We start from the raw sequence: 15,416 nt of genomic DNA, 5'->3' as shown, positions 1-15,416 counted from the left end.
TTTCCAACACCTTGTTGTATTTATGCCACCAAGAATGAAGGCAAAAGGGGGTCAAATCCACTACTAGCAAGGTGTACCTAATAAAGGGGGTCCAACCTGCTACTAGCAAGGGGGACCCAATAAAGGGGGTCCAACCCGGGACTAGCAAGGTGTACCTAATAAAGGGGGTCTGACCCGCTACTAGCAAGGGGGACCCAATAAAGGGGGTCCAACTCGCTACTAGCAAGGTGTACCTAATAAAGGGGGTCTGACCCGCTACTAGCAAGGTGTACCTAATAAAGGGGGTCCAACTCGCTACTAGCAAGGTGTACCTAATAAAGGGGGTCTGACCCGCTACTAGCAAGGTGATCCTAATAAAGGGGGCCCAACCCGCTACTAGCAAGGTGGACCTAATAAAGGGGGTGCAACCCACTACTAGCAAGGTGGACCTAATAAAGGGGGTCTGACCCGCTACTAGCACGGTGGTCCTAATAAAGTGGGTGCAACCCACTACTAGCAAGGTGATCCTAATAAAGGGGGCCCAACCCGCTACTAGCAAGGTGGTCCTAATAAAGGGGGTCCAACCTGCTGCTAGCAAGGTGGTCCTAATAAAGGGGGTCCAACCTGCTACTAGCAAGGTGGTCCTAATAAAGGGGGTCCAACCTGCTACTAGCAAGGTGGTCCTAATAAAGGAGATCCAACCCGCTTCTAAAAGGGGACCTAATAAAGGGGGACCAACCCACTACTAGCAAGGTGGTCCTAATTAAGTGGCAGGTGAGTGTATATTGTACAGTCACATCAGTCCCTACTCCCAAGGAGCTTACAATCTAAGGTCACTAAATCCCATTCATGCATACACCTGCTAAGACCGATTTAGACAGGAGCCAATTAACCTCCCAGCGTGTCTTTGCAGTATGGGAGGAAACCCACACAGGCACAGAGAGAACATGCAAACTCCAGGCAGATAGTGCTGTGGTTGGGATAGGAACCAACGACCCTAGAGCTGCCAGGTGAATGTGCTAACCACTGTGCTGCCCATTAATTTAGGTCTTGCTTTCTTCCTCCATTTGCTTGATAAATGACTGACCACCACTCACCTTAGAACGAAGCCCTCTCAGCAGCGCCCGCACACCGCTGAGACGGCTGACATCTTCCCCGGGGTTTGTTCCAGGGTTCACAGGCTCCGGTGCTGTGATTGGCCGGAGTCCCAGGTGACGTCACAGGGCCCTGAAAAAATGGCACGGGCAGCTGTTCCTTCAGAGCGCATGTGCTGATGATGTAATCAGCGCAGTATACAGTAAATATCTCCTGCAAGTTTAGGAGATATTTACAGTACCTTTAGGTAAGCCTTATTATAGGCTTCTCTATAGGTATAAACAAACAAGGGGAGTTTTGATTCCTCTTTAAGTTCCTCGCCTCTACTCTTTCCTTACTTGGGTACAGATGACTAATTATAGAGATGGCCAAATCTGACCAAAATCTTTAAGTTTGAGTCAAACCACGGGGCTCAAAGAAATGACCATATTGCAACTCCCTACCTGCTCATACACTGTAATGCTGCATCAAAAATGGTGGATACACAACAAAACAGATATCCATTAGCCTTTAAAAGCTGTCTTTGCCCAATAAAAAAGCCTGGCTAAACCTACCAATCTTGTTGACAATCAGACTTTGTATGGTTACCATTTTTTCCTTTCACTAATTTTTATTACAATTTTAAGCACAATACAAATAAACATATACTTAAACATGATCAGGTAATTGTCAAAACGAGGATGCATTAACCAAAGTGGTCAGAAGTCCTGACCGGCTGTCCAGAAGAGCTGCTACAAGAAGTTTCAGGACTAGCAGTCCGGGTCTACATGTTAGTATGACCATAGGGCCCAATAGCTAATTAAAGTTGGCCCTGCATGCATGACATGATGGTGGAGTTAAAAAATGTTTTGATATATATTTATAACATTTACAAAATATAATATTTGAAATTAAACTCACTAGAGGTCTTGCAAACAAGGTTACATTTGTAGGTGGAGATCTTGTAGGCCCTCTAGGAACCCTGGCCTGGTCATGGCTTTAGCTGCTGTGTTGCCTTTCCTCGGGTCGCTTTTCAGTTACTCTCCTATGTAGCCAAATTTCCAGATCAAAATTCAATACATATTTGCCATTTATTTTCTTTTTAAAAACAATTTCTGCTGCAAGTTTTTTATTTTTTTTTTGAGTCCACATGCTTGTATGACGAAATATTAATAATGAGAGAATGTGGCTTTTCCATTGCTTCATCGATCACAATCTTGTATTCTACTTGCAGGATGCTGTCCAAAGACCCAGAGCTACGACCAAGTGCCAAAGACATCCTAAACTTTCCTTATGTCGCTGACAGAGCAAAGGTAGGAAGAACAATCTGATTGTCGGGTCTTAAAATCAGAATTTGAGGAAATATTAGTGAGCCTACTATAGCACACCTCCTAAAGAGCCACTGGTGAATATGGTAATATTTCCCCCTTAGAGCCCACACAGCCAGGCACACCAAATTTTCTGCACTCTGCCTTTGGCTCCAAAGAACAGTCTAGGGGTTTCTTTTTTCTTTTTATATGGGATGATGAACTTGGATAGGGGTAGGTAGCATGGGATACCCTGATAAACTGAAAATCTGTACAACTTGAGGACCCAATTCCTGGCTGCACTGCACAAATCAGCTGACTGCACCGCACAAAGCTGAATGTCCCACAGGATCTCAATTCTGCTGGTGACCTGCACTCCTTCTAGAGTTTAAAAGCTACAAACAGTCACTTTCCTTCAGAACTGGGGGTCATCTACTCACATAGCCACAGGATCATTGGTTGCCTCCTGCTGATATCCACCATGCTCCTCCTAGTAAGGGAGATGTAGACTCACACCACCATAGGACAGCTGGACTCTTTCCCACCAACTTCCTCCTGGTACTCTCCAGTGAGCTTTTCCAGACCAGACTTGATCCCTGAACACGGATTGGCAAATAGGCCCCCCCCAGCTAAGCCTAGCTGGGACCTCTGTGTCTTCCCCACAACTTCCTCTAGGATCCTGCACCAGGGTGCAGAGCCGCCACACAGGGGTCTCCTCCTGCAGGGCTGGACCCAGGAACATTGCCCTCATTGCTCAGGTCTCAGACTATTTATGAGCTCTCTCACCACCTACTGGGTACACCTCCCCAGGGATTGGCCAGATTCCCATAAATATTCAAGCTTTAAAGGGACCGGACTTTGGCCAGTGGTAGTAGAAAATGTCCTGGCATCTGTAACAATGACCCATTATTCTAGTATTCCATCATTGGTTTCATTGGGCAAAATAGTCCTCCTTTGTTGGTGTCAGTGTTAGGAATAGCCCCCATCGTTGATGTCAGTAGGAGGAATAGTGCCCCATCGATGGTGTCAGTGGGAGAAATACTGCCCCATCGTTGGTGCCAGTGGACGGAATAGACCCCATCGTTGGTGTCAGTGGGAGGAATACTGCCCCAACGTTGGTTCCAGTGGACGAAATAGTCCCCCATTGTTGGTGTCAGTGGGAGGAATAGTCCCCCATCATTGGTGTCAGTGGGGGGAATAGTCCCCCATCATTGGTGTCAGTGGGAGAAATACTGCCCCATCGTTGGTGTCAGTGGGAGTAATAGAGCCCCCCTGTTGGTGTCAGTGGCAGGAATTATGTCCCATTGTTAAAGTCAGTGGGAGGAGTAATGCCCCAAGGGCCAGGTAAAGGCAAGCAAAGGGCCACATCCGGCCCGGGTCCGCAGTTTGGAGACCACTGTTTTAGAAGATGGGGAAGTAACAGGGCCTGTGAAACACTGACCAGCCCTTGATAGTCAACCTGAATTTACCTAGCAGCCTACCCTACACAATTCCTATCCAGAAAATCAGCACAACATCGAGGCATCTGGGATTTTCAGAAGCTGGTCAGCAAAAGCAACTTCAATGTTTCTCTAAGGCAAGATTTTCTTTAAAACGAGACTATAATGTTTTTGGTTCAATTGTTTTCTTAACATTTTAATTACAGTTTATTCAACTTTATTGAATTTTATATTTTGTAATCTAATATTTAAATAAAATCATTGTTTTACAAATGAAAATTTAATGTATATCCACACCAAAACTTTGTTTGGAGTAGGAAATATTTAAAACCTTTATGAGTTTTTTTCTTTTTGGTGTCCTGATGGTCAGATTTTCCTTCACTAATTGTCCTAAAGACACAGCAGGCAGTAAGAGAAGATCTCCTTGTTGGAAGATTCCCCCTCTATTCCTGCTCCAGTGACAACTGTAACATTTTGGATTTCCTATTTCCTGTTCCTCTGCTCTGAATAGGCAAAGTCCCTTCCTGGACTCACAGGGGAGTTCTGCAGCGAGCATCGCCTTGTGATTACATGGCACCAATCTCTACAGCACGTAGTAATAAAAGTTTAGGAAGAAGAGGGCAAAGAGGACCTGTGACATCCCTGGACTGGACTCAACATCTGGCGGTGCTCCAGTGGGGGGAGGGGACAAGTAGGGGGTAGAGCCCGGAGTTGGGTTTTAAAGCTGCATGGATGAAAAGAAGGCAAGGTTGGATGAAGAACAAGGGGCGATTAAAGACCTCGAAGCCAACCTCATTATTGGGGCAGTTGTTTATCCAACCAAACCAAATTAAAGCGGAACAATCGACATTGATTATTTGTAATCATTATTTTGATAGTATTCAAGAATAGATTGGAAAGTATATTATATTTACTTTTTTTTTTACATTTCTTCAGTTACTTCCTGGTTTCAAGGCAAATGATGTCATACATCCCAGGAGTCTTCAGGAGGGACTGAAGGGGCTTTCTCAGCTAAGAACACTCTCCTGCCTGCAGGCCTGGGCTAAGGGCAGATGGATTTCCAGGAAGTAAATGCTACATGGATCATCTGCCCTTACTCAAGATGGCTGCCACCAGAAATGCAAGGGGGGGGGGAGTTCTCAACAAAATAAAGCATGGAGACATGGATGGATGAAGACATGGATGGACGCGCCATCTTTTGCTTTCAATATTGAAAATGAGTAAAATAGTTTGGTTTGGTTTGTGATGTTCAGACGCAGTGTAGTTCCACTTTAAAGACACAAAACAGTCAATTCATCTTTGTATGGTAATTAGTGATCATTTCAGAAGACTTCTTCATTCTGCAGTAGCCTGTAACCCTTGCTGGGATTATTAATCGGATAACCTCTGCTCTTTTATCCGCTGGAGGTTGTGGAAAGAGTTAAAAACCCGCCATTGTTCCCATTCTGTCTCCAAACCACAAATCATCTGCAATTAAGAGCGAGTTCATTCTCTCTGAGAGCTCGTGTGAGGATATTGCTCTCGGATTTAATTGCTGCTGGCATTCTTCTCCCATCCGTCAAGTTGTGAACTGATGGGAAGAAAGAGCAAGACGAACGTGTGCAAGAAAGTTTTCAGAGGGAGCTTTTCAGGCTTGGCAGGGGGTAGAGGCTTCACACATCCAAGGAGCTTCTCTACCTTCTACAGTTCAAAGATGCATCACAAGATGCTTCACTAAGAGAAGAGAACTTTGTGAGGGAGGGAGCTTAGCAAGAGTTTAAAGTGAACCCTCGAGGGAGAATGAAAAAAAAAATACTAAACTGACAGGAGGACTCGGCAGCTCCCAGACCGAGCTGTTCTCTAGTGCTGGCCACTCCAGTGCCAACCTGGAATATTGGGATCTGGCCTGTAAACATTTTTAAACGTCGCCTATGGAGATTTTGTAAGTATCGTAGTCTGTCGCCATTCCACGAGCATGCGCAATTCTAAAGCGTGACATGTTAAGTATCTATTTACTCGGCATAACATCATCTTTTATATTTTACCCCCAAAAAGTTGGGTTATATATTGTGTTTTTTGCATTAAAATTAATTAAAGTGTATTTTTTCCCCCAAAAAATTGTGTTTGAAAAACCGCTGCGCAAATACCATGTGACATAAATTGTTACATGTGATTTTATAGCACTGACACCCTCCCCCGCCCCCCAAAGGGGCCGTTGATTCTCACTTGTTCTTCCCCCAAAAAGTACAGAGGCCACCAGTCACCCAAGCAACAGTCCATTCACTCCAGTTCCAATAAAACAGTCTAGGGGGTGTCTTTTTTCAAATTTATTGATTGTAGGATTTGTAACAGGAGAGGGGGCAGGGCATGGGATACTCCAAAATGATTACAAGGCAGCAATGGGAAGACAATCTTCGCTTTGAATAGTCGTGGGTGATGGACAAGCTACTGCCTCAGAGCTGGGGACCACGAGGCAAGTCTCTGAGCAGTCTAAGGCCTCCCAGCAGGGGACCATGAGGCAAGTCTCTGAGCAGTCTAAGGCCTCCCAGCAGGGGATCATGAGGCAAGTCTCTGAGCAGTCTAAGGCCTCTCAGCTGGGGACCATGAGGCAAGTCTCTGAGCAGTCTAAGGCCTCCCAGCTGAAGACCATGAAGCAAGTCTCTGAGCAGTCTAAGGCCTCCCAGCAGGGGATCATGAGGCAAGTCTCTGAGCAGTCTAAGGCTTCCCAGCAGGGGACCATGAGGCAAGTCTCTGAGCAGTCTAAGGCCTCCCAGCAGGGGATCATGAGGCAAGTCTCTGAGCAGTCTAAGGCCTCTCAGCTGGGGACCATGAGGCAAGTCTCTGAGCAGTCTAAGGCCTCCCAGCTGAAGACCATGAAGCAAGTCTCTGAACAGTCTAAGGCCTCCCAGCTGAAGACCATGAAGCAAGTCTCTGAACAGTCTAAGGCCTCCCAGTTGAAGACCATGGGGCAAGTCTCTAAACAGTCTAAGGCCTCCCAGCTGGGGACCATGAGGCAAGTCTCCGAGCAGTCTAAGGCCTCCCAGTTGAAGACCATGAGGCAAGTCTTTGAACAGTCTTAGGCATCCCAGCTGAAGACCATGAGGCAAGCCTCTGAGCAGTCTAAGGCCTCCCCGTTGAAGACCATGAGGCAAGTCTCTGAACAGTCTAAGGCATCCCAGCCGAAGACCATGAGGCAAGTCTCTGAACAGTCTAAGGCATCCCAGCTGGGGACCATGAGGCAAGTCTCTGAACAGTCTAAGGCATCCCAGGTGAAGACCATGAGGCAAATCTCTGAACAGTCTAAGGCCTCCCAGCTGAAGACCATGAGGTAAGTCTCTGAACAGTCTAAGGCCTCCCAGCAGAAGACCATGAGGCAAGTCTCTGAACAGTCTAAGGCATCCCAGCTGGGGACCATGAGGCAAGTCTCTGAACAGTCTAAGGCCACCCAGCTGAAGACCATGAGGCAAGTCTCTGAACAGTCTAATGCCTCCCAGCTGAAGACCATGAGGCAAGTCTCTGAACAGTCTAATGCCTCCCAGCTGAAGACCATGAGGCAAGTCTCTGAGAAGTCTAAGGCATCCCAGCTGAAGACCATGAGGCAAGTCTCTGAGCAGTCTAAGGCCTCCCAGTTGAAGACCATGAGGCAAATCTCTGAACAGTCTAAGGCCTCCCAGCTGAAGAGCATGAGGCAAGTCTCTGAGCAGTCTAAGACCTCCCAGCTGAAGACCATGAAGCAAGTCTCTGAGCAGTCTAAGGCCTCCCAGTTGAAGACCATGGGGCAAGTCTCTGAGCAATCTAAGGCCTCCCAGCTGGGGACCATGAGGCAAGTCTCCGAGCAGTCTAAGGCCTCCCAGTTGAAGACCATGATGCAAGTCTTTGAACAGTCTAAGGCTTCCCAGCTGAAGACCATGAGGCAAGCCTCTGAGCAGTCTAAGGCCTCCCCGTTGAAGACCATGAGGCAAGTCTCTGAACAGTCTAAGGCCTCCCAGCTGAAGACCATGAGGCAAGTCTCTGAACAGTCTAAGGCCTCCCAGCCGAAGACCATGAGGCAAGTCTCTGAACAGTCTAAGGCATCCCAGCTGGGGACCATGAGGCAAGTCTCTGGACAGACTAAGGCATCCCAGCTGAAGACCATGAGGCAAGTCTCTGAACAGTCTAAGGCCTAGCAGTTGAAGACCATGAGGCAAGTCTCTGAACAGTCAAAGGCCCCCCAGCTGAAGACCATGAGGCAAGTCTCTGAACAGTCTAAGGCATCCCAGCTGGGGACCATGAGGCAAGTCTCTGAACAGTCTAAGGCCTCCCAGCTGAAGACCATGAGGCAAGTCTCTGAACAGTCTAATGCCTCCCAGCTGAAGACCATAAGGCAAGTCTCTGAACAGTCTAAGGCCTCCCAGCTGAAGACCATGAGGCAAGTCTCTGAGCAGTCTAAGGCCTCCCAGTTGAAGACCATGAGGCAAATCTCTGAACAGTCTAAGGCCTCCCAGCTGAAGACCATGAGGCAAGTCTTTGCCATCTGGTTACCTTGTGCCTATGCACAGCTGCTGGTACCCTGTGCAGTCTCCAGAACACTACACCATCACAGGGATCAGTATATGGTCTTTATGCACAAGTCCCCAAGACAGCTACCACCTTCCAGTTTCCTCCAGACATGGTCCAGTGAGTGAGGTGGTCCTTCTCCAGACCAGATCCCTTGTGGTGAGGTTCTGCTATCAGCTTCAATGAAGATCCATCCAGGCTTTCAGCCCGGACACCAATAATTACTGTTATATTACATTCTGCATACTTCTGAACAGTACTGTTTCTGTGTCTTTGCAGGTTCTGGAAGAATGGTTGCACAGGGTGCTGAGTGAGGACAGGCAGGTCTCAGTGGATGATGACGTTACCCGAATTGCAGCTGCCATGTATGTACAATGATAATACTGTTATATATACTGCTGTAACTCTTATTCAATATATTCTATTAATACACTAATACATAATATATACTATTAATGCACTTTGGCCATTGACAAGCAAATATACAAAAAAGAAAGGCCTAGGGCGGGGGTGCTCAACCTTTTGAAGAGTGAGGGACACTTAAGTGGTTTGGTAACCGGCCATGGGTACGTGATTTCACTCTTCCAGATCTGCAGCACGCACAACGGCGGTGACCAGCTCCCGCTGTCATTGGACACAGTGGGAGCCCAACAGTGCATGTGGCGGACCCAATGTCTGCCGGGTCCCGCTGATCATTCAGGAGAGAGGCAGATTGCCGTTCTGCTAGAAGGGGGAGACAGAGATCCTGTGTTTCTTTCTAAGCAGGAACACGGACCTCTGTCTTCTTACAGCCAAAGCACCTCCCCCACACAGTTAGCAAGCACTCCCTAGGGGCTCATTTAACCCTTTGATGCTAGCCCCTTCCCTGCCAGTGTCATTAGTACAGTAACAGTGCATTTTTTTTAGCACTGATCACTGTATTGGTGTCACTGGTCCCCAAAAAGGGTCATTTAGTGTGCGATTTGTCCGCCGCAGTCTCGCTAAGAATCGCTGATCGCCACCATTACTAGTAAAAACAAAGAAAGAAAAAAAATTACATAAATCTATCACGTAGACGCTATAACTTTTGCGCAAACCAATCAATATACGCTTGTTGGGATTTTTTTTTACCAAAAATATGTAGCAGAATACATATCGGCCTAAACTGATGAAGACATTTGATTTATTTTTTTAAATGTTGGAGTGTTTTATAGCTAAAAGCAAAAAATATTTTTTTTTTCCAAAATTGTTTATAGCACAAAAAATGAAAACCGCAAAGGTGATCAAATACCCCCAGAAGAAACATCTATTTGTGGGGGAAAAAAGGACAAACACTTTATTTGGGAACAGCGTCGCAGGACGGTTAAATTAGCGCAGTGCCGTATGGCATAAAATGGCCTAGTCATGAAGGGGGGTAAAACTTCCAGAGCTGAAGTGGTTAAGAATGAATGGCACCCCCCCCCCAATGTGTTAAAGTGCATCACATTTCTCTGCAGGGTATGTGGTTTTGCACACACTCCCCACCCACAGAGAGGTGAACCTTGGCTTAGACGCACGGGGGAGAATGGTTGTCGTTCGGTTGTGTGTTTGGTCTAGAAGTAATCTGTAGATGGTTAGTTTCCTGAAAATTCCGTGTTTGGGCGTGACGCATACTCAGAGAAAAGAATAAGTAAATAACGTGTCTGTGCTGTATAAATATGTGTACCGGGCTGTCGCCCAACGCCAGTCATTGTGTGCTAATGGAAGACGAGGGAGCCAACCTACGTGACGGCTGGGAAGGGGTTAAACCAAATGGCTGGCGGCTGATGATTTATTGATGCTGCGGGTTTGAAGTGGAGTCGGAAAGCTGAGCCGAGTCTCTGTTGAATGGTCTCGGGGCCCTTTGGGGAGCACATGGAAATCAATTAGCAGCACAGGAGGAGATGGGGCTTGTCCATTTACTATCGACGTCCCACTTCTGCTCCATTCAGGGCCTGGCACTCTCTTCCTGCGGGAAACACAGCGAGAAGCGCGCACGCACGCAAAAAAAAAAAAAGGACAGACTTGACACGGGGTTGACAAGAGGCAGAATTCACCGAGGTCGAGTGACCTTGTCTTTCACAAGTACGGTGACCCTCTTCTGGAGCAGACGGCTCTGCATCACATTACGCTTATGGCAGGAGTTCTCAACCGCAGTCCTCAAGGACCCTTTACCACTCGCAAGCGACAAAAGTTCGGCTTCACCTATAGAAGAAGGTCCAAAATGTTCTCAGTTTCTGACCTTAAAGGGTAACTCCGCTTTTTATGAAAAAAATAAATAAAAATAATGTAGCATATACAATTGCTACACAAGTCAAATTGTAATGGAATGTTATTAGAAATGACCTTGACCATTGTAGAACAGATATCCCCAACCCTCAATACTGGCTGAAAGGCCATACTCTACTCACCCCCCAACCATTTCACATTACCTATCCCCACACAGCAAGGGGAGTGAAAACTGCCATAGCAGCCTTTTATTAACAATGTAAACCTAAACTAGCATAAAGAAGAACACATTCCTTAAGACAGAATCAGATCAGTCACTAAACCTGTTGGTCTTTGAGACACCCCCAAAAAAAAATTAGCGGCCAGTCCATAAGGGGTGCCCCGCATGCAAACTAGGGGCACCCCTTATGGACTGACCGCCACTGTCATGAGGTCTCATTCAAGTCTCTTTTGTTATCTGTAGCATATTATACATTCCACCTGAATCTCCTGAAGAAGCATAAAAAAGCGAAACGTGTTGAGTGGTAGTGTGTGTATATGTGCCTTTCAATGGAACATACAATTCGTGATATTGATGGTTTAATTTCTTCATGTTTTTTATCTCTGTAATGAAATAATTAATTTTATTGATTATGCAATTGTGTTTTTACACTTTTTCTATTTACAACACCGTTAAAGTCCCGGTTCTAGAAACAATTGTGATGTGGTGTTCAATCTGACTTCTTTGCCTTACTTTCTTTGGTTGTTAGGGATGCTGTCGGGTGCTGGCTCTGCTATTTACTGATTGTTAGGGATGCTGTCGGGTGCTGGCTCAGCTATTCACTAGTTGTTAAGGACGCTGGTGGGTGCTGGCTCTGCTATTTACTGGTTGTTAGGGATGCTGTTGGGTACTGGCTCTGCTATTTACTGGTTGTTAGGGATGCTGTCGGGTGCTGGCTCTGCTATTCACTAGTTGTTAAGGACGCTGGTGGGTGCTGGCTCAGCTATTCACTAGTTGTTAAGGATGCTGGCGGGTGCTGGCTCTGCTATTTACTGGTTGTTATGGGTGCTGGCTCTGCTATTCGCTGGTTGCTAAGGATACTGGTGGGTGCTGGCTATGCTATTCACTGCTATTCACCCACCGGCTTTCTTAACAACCAGCATATTTTTTTACAAAAATTGTCATCTGATCCCCAAAAGTGCACAGTGCAGCGATGTGAAAAGTCACATAGGATTTAAAGGGGAATAATTTTAATGCGTTTTTGTTGTGCTGAAAAGGTTCTTTCAGTGTAAAAGGGCCCTAAGGCCTTGTTCACTTGAGCGTACACTGTTTGCGAAGGGCAGTGTTTTCCCACATGGGACGCACTGATGTTTTGTACATCTGCATGCAGGCAGTCCCATTCCTGACCAATGAGATCACAGCGCCTGCACAGACGCAGCTGCTGCTCCCAATCTGACATCCGCATTGGGCGCGGGTCCCTGAACGCTGACCGCTCGAGTTAGGGGGCACGTGCCTGCACCCACATGGATGTCAAATTGGGAGCTGCAGATCACTCTCCAGACACCAAAGCTAGTGTGAATATGTTCTTACTTTGCCAGGAATGATTAGTAACTGTCAAGGATGCACAACTGACAGTTAGGGGCCAAAAAGGAAAGTGGATTTGGGTTCACATAATATTATACATTATATATACATATTAACATTATAGGCCACAATGAAAAAGTATTGTTGGAAAATGTGTTTTATGCAAAGATCAAAGTCAGACTGTCAAGTGAACACAAGAGTTCCTATGGGAAAAGGAGATGGAGGGAAAATGTATCAGGAATAGATTTACGAGGCTTTTTTTATTTTTAATTTTTTTAAATATGACTTTTGTATCTGTGTTTCATTTATCATCATAAACAAGCCATGTGGTCCGCAGTGCGTGATCGGTCACTGTGGGACGCTGCACTTGCCTTTTGCTGTTTGTTGCTAATATGTAATCTGCAGGATCACGAGAGCCCCGAGACATTCTACTCCAAGGAGCCACGTAGCCATACAACGTATCCTCATTAATGGCCTCTTCCCAAGAATCTCCACCCTACGATGTATTATTACTTACAACAGCTGTGTCTGGTGCTGCTCATTAACCTCGGCGCCGCAGGGTACTAAATATGGATCTGCAACCCAGATATCCCGTTCTCTTAGCGTCACCTTGTACAAAGCATTGAAAGGTTGGCTGTTTTGGGTCTGCAGGACAACCATAGTTGACTAGAACTTTCCAGCCCCCGGCTCCATGCTTACAGCATCAGAGGAACATGGGAAAGAATTCAGAAGCAGCATCAGAAGGTCGGATCAGCATCAGAAGCCGCATCCATGATGGCTCAGCATCCTTAGATTTCTGTAAGATAATCATAGTTGAGTTTATTCTGATCACAGATCAGTAGGAAAGCTGATCTGTTACTTGTGGTTCTGTCACCATGTAATCTCTCCTACCTTTATACAGCCTATTGGGAAGTATAGGCATCACCGGATTTCACCTGCTGGTTAAGGCTTGGTTCACACTGCCGTGACCTGAAAGTCGCACGACTTACAGTGCGACTTTGCCATTCGACTTCCTGGCAACTTGAGTGCTACTTAATTGATAGGAGAATTGAAAAGAAGTCAGTTAGACCCCCTTTCACATTGAGGCAGTTTTCAGGAATTTTAACGCTAAAAATAGCGCCTGAAAACTGCCTCCCATTCAGAAAAAGTCCTGCAACGAGCATCTTTGGGGAAATGAAATTAAATGAATGGGCACTGCTTCCAAAGCACCTTAAAAGGGCTTTGAAAGCACCGCAAAACGGGTTTTTTTTTTTTTTTTTAAGGTCATGTTGTCACGTGACCTTAAAAAAAACGACCCCCTAGCACCCGAAAAGCGCCACTAAAACACCGCAAAAATGAGCGGCAGTTTAGCTTCAGTGTGAAAGGGGTCTAATGCTGTGTACACACGAGCGGACTTTGCGGCAGAAAAGGTCCAACAGAATCATTCCGTCGGACATTCCAATCATGTGTGAAATCTTTTCCGACGGACTCAAAACCGTTCGTCTGTATGCTAGTTCGACAGACCAAAAATGACGCAAGGGCAGCTATTGGCTACTACTTATTGAACTTCCTTTTTCTAGTCCCGTCGTACGTTATCACGTTCTAAACAATCGGACTTTGGTGTGACTGTGTGTAGGTAAGTCCCTTTCAGCGGAACTCCGTCGGAAAGACCGTCAGAGTCTACTCTGATGGAAAGTCCGCTCGTGTGTACGCGGCATTAGAATTCACCTTGAAGTAGTAGAGGAACCTTTTCTGAAGGAGGGACTTCCGTAGTGCTAATTAAGACTGCTCTCATTGACTGACATGGGATTTTACATGTCACACAACGTGGGGGTCTCACAAGTCGGATCCCAAGTCGCAGCGGTGTGAACCGGGCCTTATAAAGAACGGTCAGTCCCTGTCAAGCATTCAATCAGTCTCACTGTTTAGCTGTGATCGGGCCAACAAGCTTGAGCAATAGGTTCCTATTCTAAGGCTGGTTACACATTATACAATTTTCTTGTCCAATTTCCTTTAGATTCACCTTCAACTATGTAGTGTAATGATTGCATCCAATCTGAAAGTGTTTCGATTTGACCTCATATTATATGGTTTTGGTAAATTGTATAATGTGTAGCCAGCTTTAGGCTCCAGTCTATCTCTTGCCTTCCCATTTCTCTGGTTACAGACTTCGGCTTATATTTGACACCCTTCCTGTTCAGGGACTTACGTATGGCTGACTCATGAACAGGGATGTTTGCCAGTTCCAATGATGTCTCCAAGCCTTCAGCTAATATTTGTGGGTTCTTCTTTACCTCATTGAGTATTCTGCGTTGTGCCTTGGGGGTCATCCTGGCTGGGCGCCCACTTCTAGGAAGAGAAGCCATGGTACTAAACTGTCTCCATTCATAGATAATTTGTCTACCTTTCAACTGATGGATGCCTAAACACTTTGAGATAGCTTTGTATCCCTTTCCAGCCTTATGAAGATCAACTACTCTTGATCGTATGCTTCTTGTGAACACCAATCTTAAAATGTTTGCGTGTCTCTTATCAATCAAAGTAGTTCTTAACCAACTACACCTCCAAACTCATTTCTCAAACTGGACTCTGGGGGTTGATTCACTAAGACTGGAGAGTGCGGATTCTGGTGCAGCTCTGCATAGAAACCAATCAGATTCCAGGTTTTATTGTCAAAGCTTAAAGAGAAGTATAAGAGGTGTTAGTAGGGCAGTGGACGGTGTCAGTAGAGCAGTGGACGGTGTCAGTAGGGCAGTGGACGGTGTCAGTAGAGCAGTGGACGGTGTCTGTAGGGCAGTGGATGATGTCAGTAGAGCAGTGGACGGTGTCAGTAGGGCAGTGGATGGTGTCAGTAGAGCAGTGGACGGTGTCAGTAGAGCAGTGGATGGTGTCAGTAGAGCAGAGGACGGCGTCAGTAGGGCAGTGGATGGCGTCAGTAGGGCAGTGGACGGTGTCAGTAGGGCAGTGGACGGTGTCAGTAGGGCAGTGGACGGTGTCAGTAGGGCAGTGGATGGTGTCAGTAGGGCAGTGGACGGTGTCAGTAGTGCAGAGGACAGTGTCAGTAGAGCAGTGGACGGTGTCAGTAGGGCAGTGGACGGTGTCAGTAGAGCAGTGGACGGTGTCAGTAGAGCAGTGGACGGTGTCAGTAGGGCAGTGGACGGTGTCAGTAGAGCAGTGGACGGTGTCAGTAGAGCAGTGGACGGTGTCAGTAGAGCAGTGGACGGTGTCAGTAGGGCAGTGGTTGGTGTCAGTAGAGCAGTGGACGGTGTCAGTAGAGCAGAGATTGGTGTCAGTAGAGCAGTGGACGGTGTCAGTAGAGCAGTGGACGGTGTC

The 15,416-nt window shown here is 46.4% G+C and overlaps 1 protein-coding gene across 1 annotated transcript in view; it reads left to right on the top strand.

Annotated features, from left to right (window-relative positions):
- LOC141112851 (serine/threonine-protein kinase Nek11-like) overlaps positions 1-15,416 on the top strand; it is a 274,187-nt gene that overhangs the window by 163,475 nt on the left and 95,296 nt on the right. The window contains exons 8-9 of the mRNA XM_073605945.1: positions 2,288-2,366; positions 8,594-8,679. Coding sequence (XP_073462046.1) covers positions 2,288-2,366; positions 8,594-8,679 — 165 coding nt within the window. The remainder of the gene's footprint in view (positions 1-2,287; positions 2,367-8,593; positions 8,680-15,416) is intronic.

This window comes from Aquarana catesbeiana, linkage group LG11, assembly GCF_042186555.1.
Source record: "Aquarana catesbeiana isolate 2022-GZ linkage group LG11, ASM4218655v1, whole genome shotgun sequence".
NCBI lineage: Eukaryota > Metazoa > Chordata > Amphibia > Anura > Ranidae > Aquarana > Aquarana catesbeiana.
Note: the sequence above shows the minus strand (reverse complement) of the source record. Positions and strands in the feature narration are given on the sequence as shown.